This window comes from Pinus tabuliformis, chromosome X (assembly GCF_031772625.1).
Source record: "Pinus tabuliformis cultivar Carrire ecotype Pingquan chromosome X, CPIR1, whole genome shotgun sequence".
Lineage (NCBI taxonomy): Eukaryota > Viridiplantae > Streptophyta > Pinopsida > Pinales > Pinaceae > Pinus > Pinus tabuliformis.
This window is the reverse complement of record NC_142308.1, coordinates 310,301,469-310,328,433: the sequence shown is the minus strand read 5'-3', so window position 1 is coordinate 310,328,433 and position 26,965 is coordinate 310,301,469. Positions and strand designations below refer to the sequence as shown.

The 26,965-nt window shown below is 39.6% G+C and overlaps 1 protein-coding gene across 1 annotated transcript in view; it reads right to left on the bottom strand.

The window, feature by feature from the left end:
• LOC149139658 (MOB kinase activator-like 1A) overlaps positions 1 to 26,965 on the bottom strand; it is a 114,643-nt gene that overhangs the window by 26,802 nt on the left and 60,876 nt on the right. Inside the window, exon 3 of the mRNA XM_089450139.1 lies at positions 21,821 to 21,929. Coding sequence (XP_089306265.1) covers positions 21,821 to 21,929 — 109 coding nt within the window. The remainder of the gene's footprint in view (positions 1 to 21,820; positions 21,930 to 26,965) is intronic.

The following is a 26,965-nucleotide window of genomic DNA, read 5'->3' as shown; positions in this document are numbered from 1 at the left end:
GAAATCTAGGAGAGGAAGCCCTAATGGAGATCAGATCTCAGCCATGGAAGGAACCTCTACGCTGCCCTAACACTAACCTAAAGAAGCCCTAAACGCAGTTCTAAAGAAGCCCTAGCCGCAGTCCTAAGGATGCCCTAGCCGCAGTCCAATCAAGTGCAACGCATACCTTGGAGAGCAGCTCGTTGGAAAGGAGAAGAAGTTTGTTTTGGGCCGCAGCAAAGGAGGCAAGACCAACGAAGAATTCAGGGACTGTTTGAAGGGTTTTTCAAGGGTCCGAAGTGCTGGAGAAGGGGTCGAGTTCCCTTGTTGTCATGCTGCAGCCATAAGGATTGTTTTAGGGTCGTTTGGAGGAGTGCAGACTCTTGGAAGGGCTGCCGCAGTTAAGAAGAGGCTTGATGTAGCAAGCCGCAGCAAAAGGAGGTAGGCCGAAGTTGTTGATGAGGGCTAGACTGCCCAGAAATTGCAGCGTAGGGTCTCCTCCCCTCTTAGAAGGGCAGCCGCAGTAAAGGAGGACACTTCTGGGCAGATTGAAGGGTTGTTAGGGACTATGTTTGAGTACCCTAACCAATCCAAGATTGCAGCAGTCAAAGGACCCTAGAACAGTGAGCTGAAGCATGCATTTTAGATACAACAGCTACAACAATACAATTGGGACAGCAGCAATGGCAAGTATGGAGCTGCAAGGGATAGCAGCATGGTGCTGCAAGGGACAGCATCATGGTAAATAGGACAGCAATGACATTGTGCAGCGATAACACAATGGGACAGCAGCAGCAACAAGCACTTGGTGGCAAGCATGGTGTTGCAAACACATTGGGACAGCTAAGGCTATGATGCTTGGTGAAGCATGGTAAATGGGACAGCAAGGACAATGCTTGGTGGAGCATGGTACATGGGACAGCAAGCAATTAAGGATGCGGCTAACATATCTAGATGCAGTAGTTGGATGCAGCATGGTGTTAGAGACAGCAGTATAGTGTTACATAATGATAGAGTGCAGACCGGTGATGGGAGCATGTGATGAAGAGCAGCTTGACGACAGTGGCGCAGCGTGATGATACTTTGCAGTATACATTGAGCACAGTGATGGGTATAGTCATGACTAGTGAAGCATGTGAGATGCAGCATAGTGATGATGGACGCAGCATGGTGCAACATAGTGAGTTGCAACATGAGGAGCAGCACAATGATAGGTGCAGCAAGGTGATGGAGTCACCTTGGGGGATCAATTGAAGTAGCATGTCTTCAACTGAATTCAGCTACCTCGTATCATCTTCTTAGAGATGACCTATGCTCTTATTTAGATAAGTCAAAGTGTCGACTTATGTTGTAAATGTACTATCTCTCTCTCTCTCTGCTGAACTATTGAAGAACATATAAGAAGAATTGATCAAGAGTTCCCCACATTGGGGTTTGTCCCTGGCTAGCGCCACATCTTGTGTCCTCTTGTCTTGGCTTGTCTTCTGCGATTTGTTTTTATGTTCTATCTGCAATTTACTATTATACTAATGTGATTGCTAATCTGGAAAAGATATTGAGCTAACTGTAAAAATTGAAATAAATTGCTCTAAGCATAGAACATACCTAAAATTAACAATAACGAACGGGTATTCCCCCTTTGAAGGTTGAATTTTGTGAAATCTAATGTAAAAAATATTTTAGTGCATAATTTCTCATACTTAGACACCATGGCTAAAATATTTGAAGGTGGAAAAATAATTAATCCCCTCAAGTGTCAATTAATTAATTTCTTTGGCAAAAATAAAATTAATCATAAGCCAGAAAAATAATTAATTAAAATCAAAAAATTAAAATGTTAGAGAAATTAAATTTTCCAAGTGAAAAAAATTGTAAGTCTTGAAGAAATTAATTTTTAAAAGTCCCCCACCAATGGAATATTGGAAATTTCAAGAAAAATTGGACCCTTAGGCCTTTGATGGTCAAGTCAAAGTCAATTTTTTGAGGAAATTAGCTCAAAATAATTATTTTTGAGCTAATAAAAAATGGGTTTAATGAGAAATTCGAAAATTTCTCAAAGATAAATGTTTTCAACGACAGAGATTAAAAGATCATCAAAGATTTATCGATGGCCAACATTATTTTGGCAGGGATTAAGCCAACTAACTACTATTTTCCACTTGGAGGATTTATCTATAAATTAGAGATCATTTGTGTCTTAAGCCATCTGATGTTTGGTTAATGTAACTCTGTAAAAGCTGATGTAAAACTATTTTCCAGCTAGGAATGTTTTGAATAATCATAATAAAAGACTTTGGGGTGTAGTTCATGGTGTCTCTATTCTACTGATTTGTGGTATGTGCTGAGTACAGACATTCCTATATTGTGCTTTAAATATTATTAAATCATTATTTCATTATAGATGATAGGAACATTCTATTCATAAGTTCTTGTTTTATCTTAGGTGATCCGATTCATTGTTGTTCTAATGGTTTATTCTTGAGAAATTATAGTGTTTGCAGGTTCCCTAGCCCTTGGGGTCCAAGTTCACAAACTGTGTGCACAAGCTGACTATGTTTGGATCCTAAATTTTTTATATGGTTTTCTAACTTCGCTAAGGATGTAGTTTGGCATTTATTTCTCGAAATACATTTAGACATCGACAAAATCTACAAAAAATTATTTCTCAAAATTTCGTCTAAGCATTATACACTTGTATATTTTGTAAATATAATTTGTATAATATACTTGTAAATTATTTTATTTTCTAACTCTTGTTTTTTTTGCGGTTAGGGTTTTATGGGGTTTTGAGATTTTGAATTTTTGTATATATTGGGGTTTTGGGTTATTGTAAATTTATTTGTGTAGGTGAGATCGAAGGAAGAGAGATGGATTAGAGCTAAATCTAGGCCCTTGAGGATAAGATCTAACCTCTAAAGAAAAATTGCAGGGCCCTACTGAAGAATTTTGCAATAAAATTGAAGACCTTGGGCAAATTCAATTTTCGGCAAGCGTTTGCAAATTTTTTAGGGCCTCCATGTTAAATTTTGCAACTAGGGTCAGATTCCACATTAAACATCTCAGATGACCAAGATGATGCTTGCATTAAATTCCTCTTTTCGAGAGGACCAAAATCAACCCAAAGATCACCTAATTTGGTTAGGCGAAAGTTAAGTTTTGAATTATTTTATTCATTCATTCATTATGGAACAGGTCGGCCCTAACCACTTGGGTAACTGCTTGGGTCAATCTCAACCCCAAGTAAACCCTTAAGAAAGCCTATAAAAGGAAGCGACCTCAAGTTCATTTCAATACACTTGATCAAGACATGTTTCTATTCTTCTATTTTGTTTTGGCTCGCACAGGTTCATCAGAAGGAGTTCGCACAGGGTCCGAAATTATAGGCGAAAGGTTCGCTCTGAGTTAGGGTTTTCTGGATCTCGATCGTTGGCACAGAACAGAAGTTTTTCGTCCCCGATCGCAAGCACAGAACAGAAGTTTTTCGTCCCCGATCGCAAGCACAGAGTAGGCAAGAGAGCGACTTTGGCTCTCTGGTCGCTCGGAGACAATTCAGTGAGAGCGACTCTAGGTTCAAAGGCAGATCAGAAAGTTCCAATCCCTGGTCGCTCGCACAAGGTAGCCCTAGGAGCGACCCTGTCATCTGAATCACTCGCACAGCATTCGTAAAGGAGCGACCTTGCCATCTTGGTCGCTCGCACAACAACAGTAAGGGAGCAACTTTGCATTTTAGCTCTTCAGTGCCACAGTCACTCGCATCAAGACCTCCTGAGAGTGACCTTACAGTCATAGTCACTCGCATAGTGACAGAGAGAGCGACCAAGGAGTTTCAATCACACACAGTCAATCGTGATGAGGGCGACCAGAGTTCAGATCTAAGATTTGACATCTTGGATTCAGTTGACTTCAGTGATCTGGTAGATCTGGGTTTCTCTCTGCTATTATAACAGATCTATAGATCTGTAGATCTGATTTATTGTTATCTGTTGCAAATCATATGTATTGGGCTCATTGTACTCACTGCTGAAATCTTTTTATGACGATCTACTAAAGAAGAAGATTTGAAAGGGTTTCCCCCTTGTGGGGTTTTTCCCTAGTCTTGGACCAATCTGCTGTCTCTTATGGTTGTGTTGTTGTCTTCTCTATCACTACATATATTGTTCTTTCTTCAGTTACGTTTATGATTGATTATACTGCTAATAATTGGATGCATTGTTAATGAAAAGATAAATTGGGCTAAAGTAACTGATACAGCATAGAACAATCAGAAAATTTAACATGGTATCAGAGCTAAGGTGAAAGACAAGCCCAAGAGAAGACAAGTTTTGAAGCCCTCTTCTTTAGAAAGCAAATTGCCTATTCAAGGTCAAGATGTCGTCCTCTACCTTCAAGGAGCATGAAAAGTTGGGTGATGCATAAAATTTTGCTGCATGGAAAGTCAGATTGGAAATCATAACGGACAACAATGATGTGCTAGAATACAATCAAGGAAGGATGCCTCCAGAAAATGCTTTCGCTTCTCTCAAGAACAGGTACAAGAAAGGTGAGTCTGAAGCAGAGCAAATTATAGCTTATGGTATACAAGATCATTTACTTGCTTATGTTTGGAATTTAAGAAAGTCTAAAGATATGTATGACAAGATAACCGGCATGTATGAATTCAACAACCTAAATGAGATCATCACCTTGAAAGATCAACTCAAGGAAATTAAGATGAACAAAGGGGAAGTTGTCCAATCCTACATTATGAGGATCTCTCGTCTTAGAGATCAATTGCAGAGGGTTGGAGAAAATGTACCTGACAGGGAGCTAGTAGTTGTGACTCTTAGAGGTCTCCCTCCCATTTGGGAAACCTTCATTACTACTATCAGCAACAGTAATTTCCTTTCGTCATATGATGAAATCGTTGGAAAACTCACTCAAGAAGAATCTAGGATGATAGCAAGAGGAAGGATTCAAAAGCATGAAGAGGGAGAACCTGTTGCATACATCACTCATGGTAAAAGAAAGAAGACTAGAAGAGGTTCATCAAGGAAGCCTCCTTCTCAAAATACAAAAAGAAGGAATGACAAATCGACATCTCATGTTGAATGCTTCAATTGTCACAAAAAGGGTCATTATGCATGAGACTGTCCTGAGATAGGAAAGAGGCCATGCTACAACACTAGAGGCAACTACAATAACAAAAGAAGAAAAGACTATCAAGGGAATAACCGTAACAGAAAAGATGATAGAAGAAAGGGAGACTCCTCAAGCGACCGTGAAGAAGATCATCATCCTCAAAAGAAGTCAAGGGCTCCCAGGTATGAAAGTAATGTTGTAAATAAATCTGAATACATTCTCATTTCTTCTCTTACTAGTTCTTCTCCACCAGATTCATGGGATAGTTGGCTGGTTGATAGTGGGGCCACTCATCATTTCTCTGGTTATAAAGAAGTCCTCTCTAATCTAGTAGAGAGGGAGACTAAGCTAAAGATCATTCTTGGAGACAACTCTACTCATCCTGTGAAAGGCTTTGGGTCTGTCAAATTTCAGTTGAATTCTGGGAAATCAGTTATGTTGCATGATGTTATGTATGTACCAGGATTAATGAAGAATCTGGTATCTATATTTGCTCTGGAAGATAAAGGGATGAGGGTTGCCTTCATCAAGGGTAAAGTTCTAACTTGGCCTGTTGATTCACCTATGAGGGATGCCTTCACACTAGGATCGAGATTTGAAGGACTCTATAGGGTCACTGGAAGACCTCTCCTAGCACTGGTCCATAATACCAATCATTTGAGCGAATTATGGAACTATGATGCACTTCCGAAATTGAAGAAATTAAAGAAATTGGTCTCTGATATTCCCGATGTTCAAGCTCATCATGATGGAGTTTTCCCAGGTTGTGCAAGTGGAAAGAAAACAAGGGGACCATTTCCCTCTAGTAAGAACAAAACTCATGACATTATTCATCTCATTCATTCTGATATATGTGGTCCAATGCTTGTACATTCTATTGGTGGTCATCTCTACTACATTACCTTTATCGACGACTTCTCAAGAAAGACATGGATATATTATCTTAAGCACAAGGATGAAGCCTTTGAAACATTCAAGGAATTCAAAGCCTTGATCAAAAATCAATCAGGAAAGAGAATCAAAGTCTTTAGGTCCAACAATGGAGGAGAATACATGTCAAAATAATTCATAGCATTTTTCATGAAGGACGAAATTAAGAAGGAAATGATTGTGTGAACAGAATTGTCTCGCTGAAATAAAGAATAGGCCTATATTAGAAGTTGCCTGTGTTATGCTCCATGATCAAAAGGTGCCAAAGTTCCTTTGGGCCGAAGCTACATCTACTATTGTATATGTTCAGAATAAGGTGCCTCATCAAGCATTAGAAAACAAGACTCCTGAAGAAATATTCACAGGCATTAAGCCTGATATCAGCCATCTTCGTGTATTTGGATGCCCAGTATATTTTCATGTGCCGAAAGACAAAAGGAACAAATTGGAAGCTACTGGCAGAAAAGGTACGTTTGTGGGTTATTGTGAAAATTCTAAAGCATATAGAATTTATATTCCTGGTCAGAGGAAGGTCGAAATTAGTAGGGACATAACATTTGATGAAGATGCAGCTCTTGGAAAAGCAAGAGATCTTCCTCCACCTCCTCCTCCCAAGGAAGAGAATGATGACTGGGATATTCTGGATGGTTCGTTTGTACCTGAGTCCGATATGGTTGATGATCCCATAGAACCTATGGATCCATTAGATCCTCCTCCAAGTGATCCTCCCTCTAAGAAGAGACCACTTTGGCTTCGCGATACTTTACAGGATTCTGAAAGAAATGTCCCCATTCACAGATCATTCAAAGAAAGGAAACAACCATGCAAGTATCAGGGATATGTTGCTGCTATGAGTACTATGATTCACGTCGAATCGTCCACATTCGAAGAAGTAGTGAAAGAACAAGTTTGGAAGGATGTTATCGCTGAAGAATATGAATCAATTATGCAAAATGATGTATGGGAAAAAGGGAAGTTTGTTGTGACTTCAAAATGGCTATTTAAAATCAAACATGGAATTGATGGCAAAATTGAGAAATATAAAGCAAGGTTCGTAGCTCGAGGCTTCTTTCAAAAGAGGGAGAAGATTATCATGACATATTTGCTCCTGTAGCTCGATATACAACTGTTGATTTGGGGTAGCATTGGATGTGCTCTAGCCACGAAAATTGGTGGAGAGGCTAAAGCACATGAGATCTCCAATACCCAAAAATGGTTTGGGCAGATTCTAAACAGTTTGGGAGATATTAAAATAATTAATATTTTTAATGGAGTATGTTGTTGCACAAAGTGTCTAGGCACCGTGACAATGCTCAGAGTAAGGGCTATCACTCTTGATCCTTACTCACTTCGTTTAGACTCTCTCCTAGGCAAGTCAAGGGGGGTAGTCCCTGAGGTAAATGGATGAGAAAGCCTATGGAACACAGGCTCTAAGAGACTTAAAGATGGAAAACTTGACGAATGTAAATGAATCTTGATTAACTCAGATGAATAGATTAAACGCTAATGTAACCAAGACACGACCACAAGATATAAATAATTATAGACCAGTGCCTTTAATATTTGAATTAACCATCAACTAAATAAAACAAGTTATCCAAAACAATTTTCAATATGTGACGAATAATGACAATCATGAATAATCAATATAAACGCCCAACACTGTAACATGCAAAAGATTCCAGATCTAAAATGATTTTCATTAACTGCCTAGATCTAGATTCAATTAACTTTCTTCAACAGCCAAATATGATTTAAAACGTTTATTGCACCTTGACCATAGAAAAATATACATTTAATAACACTAAGGAACTTCAAATTCAAATCTTAATTATTCCTTAGGTGATAACTAAAGAAGTAAAACAAATCAACAGGTTAAAAAATCGAAATTTTTAATGGGCCATAGGCCACATTAAAAATTTTAATGTTTAAGCGAAAACCCCTTAATTTATTTCATTTTAAATCCTTAGTCACAAATTTAAAATTTTTAGAATTTTTTAATGTTTAGGATTTTTAGGTTTTTCAAAAATGTTGTGAAATTTTAAATTTTTTAATATTTTATGATTTTTAATGAATTTTTTAAATTATAAATTTAAAAAAAAAAGGAAAAAAAATCAAAATAAAATGTCAAAAGGTTAGTTTAAAAATCGAAAAGTTTTGAGTTTGTATGTATTGTGTGCAGGTCTACGGGAGAAAGAAACGTGAGGAGCAGAGGCTGGACGAAGCTCACGCGGAGGAGGTAGATGCTGCATACAGAGGGCAGCAGTGAGAAGATCCGCGGGGTTGGAAGGCTGGGCAGCATATGGAGGATGGTGAACCGTGAGAAATGCAGATTTTAGAATTTAAAATTTTTAGGATTTTAGATTTTTTTTTAATTTTTTAAAGAATCAAACTAAAAAATATAAAATAGAAATTAAGAATTAAACGGAGCCTAACCTAAGTCTAAAACCAAATGAAATTATAAAGAAAAAAAAAAAGGAACCTATGCTAACCCTAATACGCATTCATATAAGTGAAAAAAAATTGAAAAGTTTTGAGTTTGTATGTATTATGTGCAGGTTTGCGGGAGAAAGAAACGTGAGGAGCAGCGGTTGGACAAAGCTCACACAGAGGAGGTGGATGCTGTGTACAGAGGGCAGCAGTGAGAAGATCCGCGGGGTTGGAAGGTTGGGCAGCGTATGGAGGATGGTGAGATATGCAGGCTCTGGTGTATGTGTTTGCAGGGGGAGAGGAATGGACGCAGCAGATGGAGGCTTAGATATGCGTGGAAGGTTTGACAGGTTAAGAAGACCGCGTGAGGAAGAGCAAACAACATATGGATTGATGGGAATGGAGAGTGCGACAAAGCAAGCTAACAGCGACGTGGGCGGATGGTGGTATGCTGTCGGATGGTTTCGTGGGAGCTGAGGAGAAGAACGGGCAAATTTGATGGGTAGTGTATGGAGCAGAAACACAGGTAGCAAGGGCCTGAGCAGGGACAGACAGCGGATTAGGGAGCTCGATTTCAACGTTCTGGTAGCGTGGAGAGGAATGGAGACAGAGGAGGGTTTAGCAGGGGATCAAACGCAGAGGGTATGGCAGATTCAAATTTATGAAGAAGCAATCTGCCAGGGTTTGAAAAACACGTTTTTTGCAGGAAGAGGCCACGCTAGAAATCACTGCGGGAATGTTGCAGCAAAAGGGTATTAAAAAAAAATCGAAATTGCATAGTAAACCCCAAAAAACCAAGCAGCAAAACAAAGAATGAATCAGCTTAATGGTGATCCAGAAACCCTTATAAATTTTCTAGATAAAAAAAATTTTAAAACCCAAATGCAGACAAGAAAAATAATTTCGAAATTTTCCAGAAAATGACAGTAAAAACGAATTCAAAATTTTCTGCTTAGGAAACCCTAGGCAGCAGAGAAACTGTAGCCCAAGAACCGAAGATAAATTTACCAGATTAAGATTCTATACATCTGCTTAAGATTTACCAGTAAAACCCTTAAAAATTTTCAGATCTGAATTTAAATTTGAACCCTGGACTGCAAAATGTCTGAATAATATCTCTGGAAAATGATGTTGACAAACCCCAGAGATCCAAATCTTACCCTCCAGGGCCTAGATTTGAACTCTACACGGTTTTTTCTTTTAGATCTGTAGCTGCAATACAACAAGAAACACCTAAACGATATGTATAATGACCCAAAAAGCTAAAACCTAGACAACCCAAGTCAAAAAACTGAAGATAATTATAGATCTATGTACATAAATGGCAGATCTATCAGATCTAGGGAGTGTGAGTCTGACTCCGCTCCCAAATCTGATAATATGAGGCTCTCAACAGCGAGATCTATCGATTTAGCACAAAAAATACAAAAACAAAAAAAAAAAAAAATTGAAGGAGGTACTGAGCTCAAAACCTTTCATGCATCACCCATAAAAAAAAAAAAAGATCTTATGATAAGCTCAGGATCAAATCAAGCTGGGCTCTTCAAAAAACACGGATCGGGAGTTGGCTGGTTCAGCGGAGAAGGATTTCCTACAAAACTCAATTTAACCATCAATATAGAGCGAGAAAACAATAATAAAATTCAGATAAATAGAGATACCTGCTATTATATTCAAAACTTAAATTATCATTCAAACCCCAGCGACTGAGCAAGATACCTGTACTCAAATCGCTCTTCAGAAAACTATCATCAATGGCTAAAAAGAAATATATGCATGAAAATGACACATCTTACAGTATTTCCAGGAAGAGTAACACCAGTGGAAATTTAACCCCAAAGTCTTTCTTTATTGCTCATAAAAAAGATTACAAGAGAGCTTTTCGCTTGGTACACGATCCAGAGATCGGATCATACTGACTGACAAATGACCTCCTATTTAAAGATAAATCCTCCAACGGCTAGTTCGAGTGATCCTTGTCAAAGCAATCTCGACCGTTGATGAGAATTAAAATTTCTTTTAATCTCATCCATCAAAATTTTAAATTATTTTGGAAATTCGAATTTTTCAATTAAATGTATTTTAATTAATTCAAAAATTAAATTTTTGAATTAATTTCCTAAAAATTTTGACTTTGACTTAACCCCAAGAACCAAAGGTTTAAAATTTAGCAAAATAATTAATTTATCTTAGTCCCTAGACCTCTTAAAATTTAATTTTTTAAGGACCAACGAATTTTGCCTTCGAAGAATTTAAATTTACTTAGAACCTAAAATTAATTGAATTTATGGCTTAGGATTTTAATTAATTTTGGCCAGAAAATTTAATTAATTAACCTATGAGGGAATAAATTACTTTTCCAACCCTCAAGACACTTTAAATCATGATTTTGCATTTTTTACATCTCAAAGGGGAAAACCCATTTGCAAAAGACCCTCACAGACTACCCAATTCTGCGACACAAATATAATCTAGTAGACCAAGCAATTTGTAATAAAATAACATAACCAAATAATTAGGATTATTCCTAAATCACTTTTACATAGACTCGATCTAGAAAACTAAGACTCCCCTAAGATCCTAGTGACAAAATCCATTTCGGCTTTGGGGTAAGGCTGAAGGAAAACTCTGTCGACGATCCAAGAATGGATCGGTGAGACAAAAAACCTCCCGGAATGTAGATCGTCACCAAAAAAGTAGGTTTACCTAGGTAATTACATACATGACACAAATTTGTTGAGATTGTTTACATTATACACATGCAGAATGGGTTTACATTATAACATGATCCTCAGGCTGATGATGATAGCTGGATGGCAGGAACACATTGATCAAGCGCTATCACTTTGCGAAAAAAGGGGTGTACTGCTATGGGTCATTGACACATAGTGGTCAACAGAGTCCCTAAGTCTAAACTTAGGGAAAATAAAATATTAATGTGAATTAATATAAAACTGTGTTAGAAGGGTCCAAAAGTCATAGATGAAACCAGAGTTAATCTTAGCCCTTGATTAGGGACTTAATCTTAGCCCTTGATTAGGGACTTAATTTCGGTTGTTGAATTGTCAACGACAAAAGTATAGGAGGAGGCTTGAGGGTCACTTGGAGAACACACTGAGTTGATCAAGAATTCGATTTTCTGGGACAGGGCCTGCTGAGGAAATCGAAGGAGTGATCAGAGTTGCAGCTGAGGGGCAGTGAATACAGAAGCAGAGAGGGTACCAGGAGCATCAGCGCAGAAGCCGGGGGAGAGAGACGTAGAGCCAGCTATAGGCCACGTAGAGCTAGTCAGGGCCCACGCAAAGCCAGTTAGGCGCTGCGCAGTGCCAAAGAGAATCGGCGTGGGTGACGCGAAGGCTCTAGAGGCTGACGTAGTGCCTCCAGAGGTTGACGCAGGGCGAGTTGGGGTGATGCTAAGCCAGAGAGGCTGACGCAGTCCCTAGAGGCAGACACAGGAGAATTCGTGGGGCAAATTGGAGCTGAGAGCTGTGGGATTGTTCATCCGGGGTTTTAGCCGGAATATTTGTCTCCAACTAAGAGGTACCACTACCGAGATCATTCTCCGTTGGGTGAGCCGGTTTGGCACCCAGATTGTATTATGAAACTACTTAATAATAAAACCCTCGGATAGTTGCACAGGTTTTCCTGCATTGAGTTTTTCCAGGGACATTGGTCCAAAAACAACGGTGTCACTTATGTGCTTGTTTTTCCTTCAGTTGATGATCTGTATGTGTTGAGACTGTACTTGTATTTATTTTCAGTATTTACATGATAAATAACTTGTTAATTAACAGAACAAGTAGGAAGAATTAAAGCAGAAAGTATCGGAAGGATGTCTAACAGTTAGACTTAGAAATTCCAACATGGTATCAGAGGCAGGTTGCAGATCACAGGAGAACTGAGGGCATCAACCGAGCAGAGCAGCAGCAACAGAAACAGTTGTCCCGAGTGACAGACGTTGTTCCTAGCGATGAAGCAGTAAGGGAGGGGTGACGCAGTGCTTGCGTCATCAAGTTTGAGCCGGGAGAAGGATCAGCGCAGTGGCAAAAAGGAGCAGACCTGACCTACGCAATGCCCGGTCATCTTTCTCAGTCAGGAAGGATTGACGCTCGTGGCCAGGAGGTGTGGATTTTGCTAGTGCTGGGATTGTGCAGAGTCTAGAGGCTCTAACCTTTAGTTTGCTGGGGCATAGGAGGCTGTGGAGAAGTTGCGGAGTGAAGTTGGTGGGGTACTGTGGTCAGAACAGTACCTAACAGGGCAAGACCAAGGAGGAGGGAGTTGCTACCGAGGATTTCTAGCCAAGAAATCCGGATCAGTGTTGCAGTGGCACTAATTATCGGAGTGGGGGCATCTCAACATTGGCAGAGGGGTTTCCAGGAGGGAAATCAAGGCTCAGAGGGAGTCACACTAAGAACTTCCAGGACGAAAGTAGAGGAGCAGCAAAATGGCAGTGAACGGGGTAAGAGACCAGGACAGACTGGACGGAGCCTCAAACTTCATAGTATAGAAGGACAGAATCTTGTCCGTTCTAGACAGGAATCGTCTCAAGCACTTCGCCTTGAAAATGATAGCGATCCCAGTTGACCCGGTTGAGAACGACAAGTACGAGGAGGCAATGGTGAGGGCCAAGAGCATCATCCTTGACGGGGTCAAGGACCATGTAGTACCACATATTACCGAAAAGGAAACTGCAAATGCAATGTGGGAGGCCCTGACGAAATTGTATCAGCATACTTTCGTGCAGAGGAAGATGCTACTAGAAAATCAGTTGCAATCATACCATATGCAGAAGGGAGAACAGATCGACACCTTCCTCAGTCGATTGAAGGAGATCCGGGATCAGCTGACTTCCATAGGGGCCACGCCGGATCAAGAATTGATGGTGAGGACAGCCCTGAACACAGTCTCAGAAGATTGGGAGGTGTTTGTCCAAAGCATATTGGGCAGGTCGACCCTTCCAGATTGACAGGAACTGTGGGCGGCTCTTCGCCAAGAAGAGATCAGAAGGCTGACCAAGGCGAGAAGTAGCAGCAAGGGGGTCAGAATCAAAAAAGAGGAACAGGAGGATGTTGCCCTAGTATCTGAGGGAAAGCAAGAGAAACGAAAGAAGAAGGACCTCTCTAAGGTCAAATGCTTCCACTATGGGGAATTGGGTCACTATGCGAGCCAGTGTCCGAGGAAGAAGAGCAAGGGAGAGGCTTCCGAGACCAAGGCTACGCCAGTAAGGGCGGAGAAAGAAGTGGAGACATATGATGACTGTGCCATGAGTGCTCACACGCCACTTGAGAGGAAGTGGGGAGACATCGAGTTGTAGTTTGATGGACTACAGGCGATGAGGGGCAGGATCCTTGAGGTACCCGGCCTCTTGGATTATACCTTGCTATGGGAGCCCCAAAGAGGAGTAGCAGTACTGACGGATGTCAGTAGAGACGGATGTGGATGGAGCGACAGAGGGAGCTACAGTACACGATTCCCAAGACAACGTGAAGCAGCAATGCGAGATGCATGGAGTTGTTGCAGTAGCGCAGAGGTCAGAGAAGGGGCACTTGTCAGCGACAGAGGGAGTTTCAGCATTGAGGGTGTCTCTAGCCTGACAAAGATGTTAGAGTTAGATCAGTTACTTACTTCTCAATAACTGAGTTGCAGTGCAACAGTTAGCAGTGGCAGTGCTATGGGCAGCAAGATGAGAGGGGTTCTTGTAGGGATGCAACAGTGGCAGTGGCAGGGCCATGGGTAGCAGTACATGATGCAGCAGTGATGTTGGGCAACAGGCCTAGCATCAGCACCAGGACTGATGCCGGATGATCAGGGTGATGCTCAGTGAGGAGTATTACTAGAGCATAGTCCTCACTAAGAGGGAGTGTTGATTTGGGGTAGCATCGGATGTGCTCTAGCCACGAAAATTGGTGGAGAGGCTAAAGCACATGAGATCTCCAATACCCAGAAATGGTTTGGGCAGATTCTAAACAGTTTGGGAGATATTAAAATAATTAATATTTTTAATGGAGTCCCTAAGTCTAAACTTAGGGAAAATAAAATATTAATGTGAATTAATATAAAACTGTGTTAGAAGGGTCCAAAAGTCATGGATCAAGCCAGAGTTAATCTTAGTCATTGATTAGGGACTTAATCCTGGCCGTTGAATTATCAACGAGAAAAGTATAAGAGGAGGCTTGAGGGTCACTTGGAGAACACACCGAGTTGATCAAGAATTCGATTTTTTGGGGCAGGGCTTGCTGAGGAAATCGAAGGAGTGATCAGAGTTGCAGCTGAGGGGCAGTGAATACAGAAGCAGAGAGGTAGAGAGGGTACCGGGAGCATTAGCGCAAAAGTCGGGAGAGAAGGACGCAGATCCAAGTAGAGGCCACGCAGAGCCAGTCGGGGCCCATGCAGAGGCAGCCAAGAGCTGCGCAATGCCAGAGAGAGCCAGCGTGGGTGATGCAGAGGCTCTAGAGGTTGATGTAGTGCCTCCAAAGGCTGACGCAGGGCGAATTGGGGTGACGTTGGGCCAGAGAGGCTGACACAGTCCTTAGAGGCAGACACTGGAGAATTCTTGGGGAAGATTGGAGCTCAGAGTTGTGGGATTGTTCATCCGGGGTTTTAGACGGAATATCTGTCTCTGACTAAGAGGTACCACTGCCGAGATCATTCTCTATTGGGTAAGCCGGTTTGGCACCCAGATTGTATTCTGAAACTGCTTAATAATAAAACCCTCAGATAGCTGCACCGGTTTTCCCGCACTAGGTTTTTCCAGGGACATTGGTCCAAAAACAACGGTGTCACTTGTGTGCTTGTTTTTCCTTCAATTGATGATCTATATGTGTTGAGGTTGTACTTGTATTTATTTTCAGTATTTACATGGTAAATAGCTTGTTAATTAACAGAACAAGTAGGAAGAATTAAATTAGAAAGTACAAGAAGGATTTCTAACAGTTAGACTTAGATATTCCAACAACAACCATCCGTAGTATAGTTGCCCTTATTGCGAGTCAAGGATGGACTCTTCATTAGATGGATGTAAAGACCGCATTCCTTCATGGCATGTTATAGGAAGAGGTATATGTTGAACAACCACAAGGATTCGAAGTAGAAGATCGAAGAACACATGTTTGCATGTTGAAGAAGGCATTGTATGGATTGAAGCAAGCTCCCCGAGCTTGGTATGCATGTATTAACAGTTACTTAGTAAAGCTAGGATTCACAAGAAGCAATGTCGATCCCAAACTCTACTTCAAGGTAGTCCAAGGTATGCCACTGATTTTGGTTTTATATGTTGACGATCTATTTTTGACAGGTAGTGAGTCCCTAATGATCGAATGTAAGAGGAAGCTAGCCTCTGAGTTTGAGATGAAAGACCTTGGTCTCATGCACTACTTTTTGGGCCTTGAGGTATGGCAAAAGCCTAGTGAGATTTTCCTTTCACAAGGAAAATACGTTGTAAAGTTGTTGGAAATATTTGGAATGACTGAATGTAAATCCATGGTTACACTGATGGAAATGAACTTCAAGAAGTTATGTGGAGATGTTGTAGGACTAGACTTAGAAAATTCATCCCAGTATAGACAACTGATTAGGGCTCTGATGTTCCTTGTGAACACCCATCCAGACATATGCTATGCAATAAACACATTGAATCAATTCATGACCGAGCCCCGCCACACACATTGGATAGCTGCCAAACACATATTGAGATATTTTCATGGGTCGATCACACTTGGCCTAAGATATTCTGCAGGAAATGTTCAACTTCATGGATACACTGATGCTGATTGGGCTAGAAATGTTATCAACAGGAAAAGTACATCTAGATGTTGTTTTAGCCTTGGATATGCCATGATATCCTGGATGAGCAGGAAACAAAAGTCTGTAGCATTAAGCACAGCCGAAGCAGAATATATTGCCGCTAGCATGGCTAGCTGCGAGGCAGTATGGTTAAGAAAGCTCTTTGGAGAGCTATTTGAGCAGGTCCTAGATACAACAGTGATATACTGTGACAACAAGAGTGGAATTCGTTTGGCAGAAAATCTTGTGTTTCATGACAAGTCCAAGCATATTGAGATTCGATATCACTTCATTTGAGACATGGTGCAGAGAGGAGTTGTCAAGCTCCATCACATATCGATAGATGAACAGATTGCAGATATTCTCACCAAGGCATTACCAAAGAGAAAGTTCTTGATTTTCAGAGAACAGCTTGGACTGATGGATGTAGCCCCTTCGGATAAGGGGCAGCGCTGATCGAGGACACTGAGCATACTCTTCCCACCCTGCTTGAGCTCCCAAGGTGAGGAATTGAGATAGAGGGCTCCTAGGGTTGAGGGAACTCTGGACAATAGGGCGCTACCCTATATGTTACCCAAGGTAGAAGAATGTTGCTCCCCTATCTTCATAGGGTCGGAGAATGTTGCTCCCCTCTTGGTCTTTGCAGAGTATACCCCAGTTGGCATCATACCCTCAAGCAGGCCAGCTTGATGGGAATATCGCTCCTCGTTTTGGCCAATGAGTTGAGAGTGTACTTGGGGTGTACAACCCAAGTCGATTATGATGTAGGTGTTCTACCACATGACTACTGAGGGTCATTGTTGGGAAGATTGGTAGGCAATAGGATTGGGTTGGAGATGTGCTCCCCTGTATGATATATAATCCTATTGCTTGATATGGGTGGAAGTTATTGCTCCCTGATTCTTCTTCTTCTATATCCGAGAAAGTTTCAACAGATAGAGTTGAGCAGAGACAGTCAAATCAGGATGATGCAAAGATCAACTAACAAAAATTGGCAAGTGGAATTCTTCCTAGTTGAGAGGGAGTGTTAATTTTTGCAACTAGGGTCAAATTCCACATTGAACAACTCAGATGACCAAGATGATGCTTGCATTAAATTCCTCTTTTCGAGAGGACCAAAATCGACCCAAAGATCACCTAATTTGGTTAAGCAGAAGTTAAGTTTTGAATTATTTTATTCATTCATTCATTATGGAACAGGTCGACCCTAACCACTTGGGTAACTGCTTGGGTCAATCTCAACCCCAAGTAAACCCTCAAGAAAGCCTATAAAAGGAAGCGACCTCAAGTTCATTTCAACACACTTGATGAAGACATGTTTCTATTCTTCTATTTTGTTTTGGCTTGCACAGGTTCGTCAGAAGGAGTTCACACAGGGTCCGAAATTACAAGCAAAAGGTTTGCTCTAGGTTAGGGTTTTCTGGATCTCAATCGCTGGCAGGGAACAAAAGATTTTTGTCCCCGGTTGCAGGCATAGAGTAGGCAAGAGAGTGACTCTAGCTCTCTAGTCACTCAGAGACAATTCAGTGAGAGCGACTATGGGTTCAAAGGCAGATCGGAAGGTTCCAGTCCCCGGTCGCTCGCATAAGGTAGCCTTGGGAGCGACCCTGCCATCTCAATCGCTGACACAGCGTTAGCAAGGGAGTGACCCTGCCATCTTGGTCACTCGCACAGCAACGGTAAGGGAGCGACTTTGGGTTTTAGTTGTTCAGTGCCACAGTCGCTCGCATCAAGACCTCCTGAGAGCGACCCTGCAGTCACAATCGCTCACATACAGTGACAGAGAAAGCGACCAAGAAGTTTCAATCGCACACAGTCAGTCGTGATGAGGGAAACCAGAGTTCAAATCTAAGATTTGACATCTTGGATTCAGTTGACTTCAATGATTTGGTAGATCTGGGTTTCTCTTTGTTGTTATAGTAGATCTATAGATCTGTAGATCTGATTTATTGTTATCCGCTGCGAATCATATGTATTAGGCTCATTATACTCACTGCTGAAAACTTTTTATGACGATCTACTAAAAAAGAATATTTGAAAGGGTTTCCCCCTTGTGGGGTTTTTCCCTGGTCTCGGACCAACCTGCTATCTCTTATGGGTGTGTTGTTGTCTTCTCTATCACTACATATATTGTTCTTTCTTCAGTTACGTTTATGATTAATTATACTGCTAATAATTGGATGCATTGTTAATGAAAAGATAAATTGGGCTAAATTAACTGATATAGCATAGAACAATCAAAAAATTTAACACTCCACGCCTAGCGTCTTCCTTCCTACTAGTTGTCTAGCCTTCTTGAGGCCCAACACCATTTTTTCTAGCCCTTAGAGGCTAGTCGTAGGCCCCTTGAGGCCTCAACCTGCCCCTTTTCCCTTAGTCGTGGGTGTTTTCAGCCTTTGAAGGGTTGTCCGTAAGCCCTAAAGCTCTCAGCCTCCCCTTTAGGCTTTTGTCGTAGGCCCTAGAGGGATTTCCCTGGCCTTCAGCCCTCTCTCCCCTCTCCGTCCAGCCCTCTGTTCTCCTCTACAGCCCTCCATCCTCCTCATCAGCCCTCCCTTATTCCTCCTCCTTTCTCCAAGTCACAACTCCTAAGGGCTTGCGGGAGGCCTCCAAGGTCTTTTCTACCTAGGTCGTAGCCCTTGTGGGGCCTATGGCAGCGCCTTGTAGGCCATCCATTGCCTAATGGCAGGCCTATTAGGCCCGCTGCCCTAGTCATGGCCTCTAAGGCCCCTTTCACCCCAACACTAGCCCTCTAGGGCCTAGCGTTATCCCTCCTTGGCCTTCTAGCCCTCTTCCTAGCCCTCATTTCATCTCTAAAATTTTTGGGACTGAATATTGGTGAGTTTTGCAGGAGAAATTGGCAGAAATCTTGTATTTTCAAGTGGCACATCCATTGGAAAAAATTTGGCAACTTGGGCAAGCAATATTCAAGGCCTCGAGCCTAGAGTTTGATCTTTAAACGCTTATTTCCTCTCACTGTTTGCTACAGCTCTCTGAATACATTCATAACAATGAATAAATTTAAATCTAAGTGCCCTAAAAATCACATAAGTTGTCTAAATGCATCAAAAAATTTGTTTTAAAAATTTACTAGTCATTTGGTGAATTGGGCATTGTTTCTTGGGCATAGATCTAACTGATTTGTTGACTGAGTATCTCTGCATAGCAAGTGTGATCAGATCTGATAATTACATCATAAAGCGCTAAAAAATCTAAATTTTCAGTTTGATAGGTTTGTTTTGGCATTTGGAAATTTTTGGGCACATTTTGGCACACATTCTCACATTGGTGGCTTACTGTTTTCACACTTTTCTTATTGCTGTCATAAGTGCTTTAAGATATGATATAACACTGAAAATACATCATAAGAAGGTTGGTTAGCTCAAATTTTCCTTTGGCAAGTCATTGGGTGTCTCATTGCTTACATTTGGTTCATTACTTGCTTGTCATTTTGGAGTAAAAGTGATTTTGTTTACTGTTGTCCTAAATCTATCTTAACAGTGAACTACAAGTTACATAAGTGGTTTTCATTGTTTCATGCTCTAATAAGTTCATTGTGGAGAAGATTTGTTTTATTGTGCTATTGTGAAGAGGGTTGCTTAAACATTTGAATCTAACATTTGTTTGTCTTGTGTTAGCTCTAAGAATCATTAACTTTGCATTCATCAGGCACTTACACATCTAAGCTCTTGTTGAATGGTTTAAGTTACTTTGGGCATTGAAATTTAATTGGCATTGAAGTATCGCTCTCTCTCTCTTGAGTATCTTGGCATCTAATTGGCATTATTGTGTTGAGCATCTAATTGTCTAATTGAACATTGCTAAGGAATCATTGGATAATTTCTCTAAAGTAAACACATTATCTTGCTATGCCATCATACATTAAGAAGCTTTGATCATTTTTATTGTCTATCTTAAGCATTGGCATATTTAAGAATTATCGGTTGTGAATCATTCTAAGTGAGCATCTCTTAATATTGGCATGAGATCATTGGCATTTACTTTGTTAAAATATCTTGTCTCAGGTAATTGTCATCATTGTTGTTGAAGATAAGTTTATTGACACTTGATAATTGGCACACTCTAAGTTTATTGGCACTTAATAATTGGTACACTCTTGGTGATAAGATTGTCTTTCCATTTTTGTTAAGTACTCATCATCGAAGCTAATCATAACTAAAGTGCTTAAACATTAAACAAATCTTAACCTAAGAATCACTCATACACCTTGCACAAGCATCCTAAGTCTAGTTGCATTAATAACATACCTCCGAGGATAAGCTTGGTTGATAGGCATTTAGGACCACCCTTTTTCAATTTGGCTTGAGGGACTCAGCGTCTTTCTAGTAGTTAACATGGTGACCTTGCAGTCATCAGAACCACAGTCTCTGCAGTGCCGGAGGCATCCAGTGGTTGGAACACAAGGAGAGGTATCATTAATCAAGCACTTGCTTGCTTCCCATTGCCTTCCATCCCACAACCTACTCTAAAGATGGGTTCCAAAACAGTTAAAAGAAAAGTCTTACTTAGAATAGGCATAAACTAAAAGTAACCAAGGTTCTTGCATCACACGCAGGTCTTAGATTTTGCATAGCATATAGGTTAGTGAAGCATCTAAGCAGCAATTGTCCATCTGGTTACTTGGTCTCTAATTGATAATAACCAAGAAGTTGACTCCATAAGGCACTAATCTCACATTTGAATTTAATATAATCTTTAAATCTTGTTAAAACTAACCAAGTAGCTAGGCCACTCAATCGTGTCTTCCGGACTGGTTGGTTACCAACTTGTCTTTTACCTTCACATTTTCATAGGGACTATCCCCCATAGCCTGCTGTTGGGAGACAGCTAGAACAAAGAGGTCAGGTATCAGAGTGATAGCCCCCGACCTCAATCATTGTCGCAGTGCCTGTACAATCTGAGCGACAACACTTCCAACAATGCAAAGTCAGAAACACGTATATTTTGTTTAAAGTTGTTTAATGTGCTCACGTCATCCTCACAGTGACAGAACTTTCAATGACAGTTCCATAGCAAATAGAATCAGACATGGACTTGATTCAGTAGAACTAAAAGAGAAGATAATGTATTTCCATTTGAGACTTCCTGTGCATGAATTTCCATTTCCCCTATAAAACACTTCTTGTTCAGAAGAAACTCCATGACTTCATGTTTCAGACATCAGGTTAGCCAGGCAGATGTGTTTATAGGAGATTTTAACAATATATATGCTTTCACAATAGCAAAATAAACTAAAGATGGATATAAAGAAACCATGACCATGACTAGAATCAATATTACAATCAGCAATATTCATTGTAACAATTAAAAAAAAAGACCAGAATATTTAGCAATTTTAAAGAAAAGATAATGCAGTACAGACAAAAATATTACTTACATGAAATACTAACAAACATATTCCCTGCATCCTACATATGTGAAATTAATACACATGCAACTTAAGGGAAGTAGAAATATAGCAGTGAAAGTCACTTAGGTGGCCATGGCTTTGTTATCTTTAGTTTTTCAATTATTGTTTATTATTCAGTTAATAGGGAAGAAACGGGAAAGGAAAGAGAAATACTGTTGACAGCCAACCACTCATTGAAATCCTCCCCTGGGGGAAGTCGAACTGCTTCTCTCAAATTTCCACTACCCAACGTGGCATCAATATGCTTTCGAAGTTGTGCACCCTGTAACAAATGAAATCACATCCATTCAGTACTTCTACCTTTAAAGATCCCACACTCATCAAATTCAATAGCATTCAAGACACGGAATTCATCACAATTGATCTATAAAAGCAACCGGCCAGACTAAATAAGAAATTAGAATACTTATTCTCTTTAATCTACAGTAAATCCTGGACTTGAATATCCCATGCTGCGGTGGATAACAGAATATCTGTGGAGTGTGGACTGAACTTGCATATCAAAAATTATCATTCAACAATTCATTAAAGGCATTAAACTATGACCATAAAAATTGCTATAATGCGCATCAGAATCAAAAATAACCTTTATTAAAAATGCAATCTAGATTCTATACAAATGTCCATAAGAAATTACTACGTATTATGCCAGTTATCTACTGATTACAACACTGATTATCCACTTAAGGTATTTATCTGCAGCTACCCATGCAGAGTGCATGTATTTTCGCTATTTTCCTCTCTCCCTTACAGAATACGAATTTCAACATTTAATAACATAAAAGCACTAATCTAAAGTCCGTAAAGTCAAAAATTATGAATGTGTACTATCGAAGTACTATAATCATAGTCACAAAAATACTCTCAAATTTTTCAAGCAAAACAACTCCTTTCCAAACTTTTCATTGGAACAGTCACAATACAGCATATTATTCTTCCATGTTAAAGCATTGAAGGCAAGGAGGTTAGTCGGAATTTCTTGGATTAAATGCTGGACTTTATCAAGATTCTGTTAACAATATTAATCTGTAACCTAAATTTTTCCATCCTTGCTGATTTTTGTTAAATGGATTATATGAAACTTTGAGATATTTTTTCTCAAATGTAAGTTGATGCAGTTCTTTGCATATTTTCCATACCTCTCACAAATGCTATATTTTTTGCATTATCTTGGTATGCATACATGTACTTTCTGACAATGATTATAACTCCAGAAACAAATATGCCATATATACCAAGTATAAATAACAATGTTTCATCACTACTCAATCCATGACCATAGTTGTACATATCACAATATTATTGCCAAAATCAGACTCGCCAATATTATCGCAATAATTTTCCCAGTTGAAATTATCACGATAATTCCAAAATTATCGCAAGTCAAACGGAAATTATCGCCCTGCTGCTGGAAAAGCCGATGTAAAGTTCTGATTTGGGGTTTTTTAAGGTCATTTTTTAGGTAATGTTAAATTCTTAAAGTTATTCTCCTTTATCTTTCATTTTCATCATTTTACTTAAATTTTTAACATTACAATGAAATGACTCAGGATGTTTGAGAGTGGTTCCGACCACATTGGATTTCATATGGAGAAACTAGAATTTTAGATCTCACTCAAAATCCAGCAGACTTCACAATTTTTTAGGATTTCAGGATTGGGGAGATCGCAATGTTTCCATTGGATTTTGTCATGTACGAGGGTATCGAACTAGTATTTAATCAAGAGCACCAAGCCCTCTATGTAACTTGATGTTAGTGGCATTGGTTGTCAATCTCCTCTATCATTACCCTACTAAAAGTGTACCCATCATTCAAACAAAATCCTGACTTGACATGCTAAATTTTTTCTATCTTATTTTAATGCTTAGAGAGTGATATTGATGATGAAAATCCCAATATGGGCAATGATTTTGATGAAAGGTGAGTATTTGTTGTAGCATGGTTTTTCTTGGATGCTAAAGGCCATCTAGACCCTGTTTGTTGATGTATTTTCAGTTCAAAGATGGATTGCAGTCAATGCTATTTTGGTTATGTGCACTCTTCCATGATATATAAATGAGAACTTTTGCTTATTTGTGCATAAATGGTGTGGATTCATATGGATACACACGAGTATATGTGTTTGTCTTTAAAATTTGAATATTTTGTGTTTTTAGTTGAACGGTTTTTTGGTCTGGTTCTTTTACCAGTTTCAACCCACTTCCTAGTCCATTTCTGTTCCGATAACATTGGTTATGATGATATGCCACATTCCTCTACCATTTGCATGGGTCATACATCTCTCACCATATGGCATTCCTCTTGAATGAAGGTGGGCTACCACTTGGCAAGTAATTTAACCAATTTGCTAACAAGTGCTTTAACTTAATGTTTTGAGCATTCTAACATGGATAAAGGGTTGATCTGGATAATTGATCGATCTTGACTGTAAACTTTTCCTCTCACCTTACAAGGGGGTTAGACTTTAGCTCTAGTCCAGTGGGACCTCCTCTAAGTCGTTAGGGTTATAGGAGGAGCACTACTTGGGAAACATGGATTGAAGTAGCATGTCCATAACTATTCCATACTTACCACTTTTCACCTTCCCCTTCATATCACATCCATCCTTCGAGTTAATTGTCATCACCCAATTTTTTAGCACTAAATGCTCCACCTCATCATAAGAAACAAGCATGTCCCAACCTTGACAAACAAGAAACAGACTCATCCTTAAGGGGTCAATAAATGCTATATCATAAAAAGTAAGCTTGGACACCTGAGTTATGCTCCATATAAAAGCAACATCAAAAAGAAGCAAAAGGTGCACCAGAATTTTGGGAAAAGTAGGTAGAGGAAAGGGGTAACTCATGCCTCCATGATTGCTCCTTCGAATACATATATACTCTCAAGATTTGGACTTCACACTAGTTGGTCCCATATCCATGACACTTAGCCATGAAGTCTTTCCCCTCCATTGCCATTTATTGCCACTAACACCTATGAATTAAAGGGTTGACCTAGGAAATGTCACCTCCCCTTAGGGGTTGGAAGCGCCTAATAGATTGATTACCTAGACACCTTTGACAAGGTACGGAACACATATATTGGACTTGATCTAGTTAGATATTTGAAGGTGATCACAATTTGAAGTCTTAGCATGCCCATAACAATTAAGTATGATCCACTATGATGCACATATGGTAATTGTCTCTAATGAGTGGTTTCTCTCACTTGAGTTTCAGATGGTTTTTCCAAGCGATTCTACACATAGCTGCAAAGGCCTTGAGGGTACACTCATTCCATGCCTATTCAATGTTATCTCCCTAGATGTACCAAGCAGGACTTGCAGTGAGCCACCAAGGTTGAACAAGACACTTGTTCAAATTTCAAGTTCAAAAGCCTTGCAAGACAATTTTGCCCTTTCTTTTGGTTTTCTTCTCTATGCAATTTTTGTACCCCCATGGGGGAATTGTAATAAATGATGTTAGCATGATGAACTTATGTAAAAGACTTAGCTCCCTAGGACTTAGTTATTAGGGAAGTTACTCTAGAGTGTTTTTTTACTTGGTTAATTATTTTTTGCTTTTTAGCAATTAATAATTTCCTAAGTTTTTTCACTCATACCTCCAAAGTTGGAGTACGTCCTAATGGTTAGGCCTTAGTGGTGTTGTCTAAGTCTAGAGTCAATGTATATTACCATGCTACTCATTATCTAGAGTCTTACGGAATTGCATTAGATTTTTCTAGGATTTTTTTTTAATTAAAAATTCCTGCAAATAGGGATTTTCCTTGTAAAATTTATGTAATTATTGAAAGAAAAACAAAAAAGGTGGTACTAGGAGGTGTCATATGCCTTGGGGGTACTCGTTTTCTAACTCTGACTTTCTGCTTGCTACTGCAGCTCCTCTAAGGCAAATATGTGGCTAGATCCTTTAGCCTTCCCCTCCACAAGTGAAAGTCCTTCTCCACTTGTGATTTTAGGCCTCTCCTTTGGCCTCTTATTTATACTTTTGTGTGAGTGATCATTGACCATCGAGAAACCCCTATTTTACCACTCAATAACAAATTAGATTAAACAATTAATTAACTTGGGTCTCAACCCCACTACTTTGGGTCAAAACCCCAACCACTTGGGTATTTTCCCCAACCAACTTACTTTTGGTAGGTTTTCTCCACTCTGAAATAAATTTCGAGTTACCCAATTTCCAACATGCTCCATTAACTTCAAACCATAAGAAGCAATATCCCAACGTGCTCCAACAAGAGGCTCCATTGCCCATGTTGATTTTTAATGTACCCTGGACAAGTGGTTTCCCATGGGTTAGCCTCTACCTAGGGAAAATTGTCCAAAATAATTATTTTCCTAAGTGTGACTTTGTAAGTGGTAAAGTCAATGTTAAATTATAAAGTGAAAAGTGACTTTAGACATAAAGTACAATGTGGGTATTTTATTTATTGGGTGAGTTAAAAAATAGAAAGTGAGAATTAAATGCACATTTATTCTCATCCCTTGATCTAAATGAATCTGAGCCATTAGATCTTAGGGTTGCCCAAAAGTCATTTAGGGAAACAAAAGGGGGAAAAGAAAAGAGAAACTACATTCATTCTTCATGAGCAGATTGGAGAAAGGAGGCTGAGAGATGGATAAAAGTTTTAAAGGAGAAATTTGTTGCAGCAAGTTGAAGGAGTCATTTCTGGGCAAAGTTGGGCATGGAAATCAAGGCTTAGAAGACAGCAGAAGGTACAGTAAGAACAATATTGAATGTTGTGAGCTGCATGCCGTTTGAGAGAAGTTTTGAAAGAAAAAAATTGTACAGTCCATACAACGATACGAAAATCCGTACAAGACAGTCTGCACAATCATATCCGTATAGTACATATTTTCAACTTCAAGTGGGCACGAAAATCAAGGCAAAGTGGGCACAGTTTTCAAGGAGTTTTGGGCTAAAGATATAAGTTGTATTTTGTTGTTTTGTTTTGTCTGCAAATGTATTTTTCCTGAACTTGAAAGATAAATAAATTTGAAGAGCTCTCTAACAGGTTTTCCCCGGAGAAGATTGAAGGGGTTTTGCCTGGGTCTAAGTTGACCAAAAATCTGTGTGTATTTTTATGTGTGTTGCTGGTCTGGTTATGTCCATATTTATTTTTAGCATGTGTTGACAGTCCCATGTGTTTTAATCTGAAAATTTCATTTCCAGAATTCTATATGTTGAATGTATGTTTATGGGAAAGGGAATTTCACTGAATGGGAGTGATAAGGTGAAATTAAAACCGGGTTGGGATTGCAGGAAACTTTTTTTTGTCATCAAATTTCAACA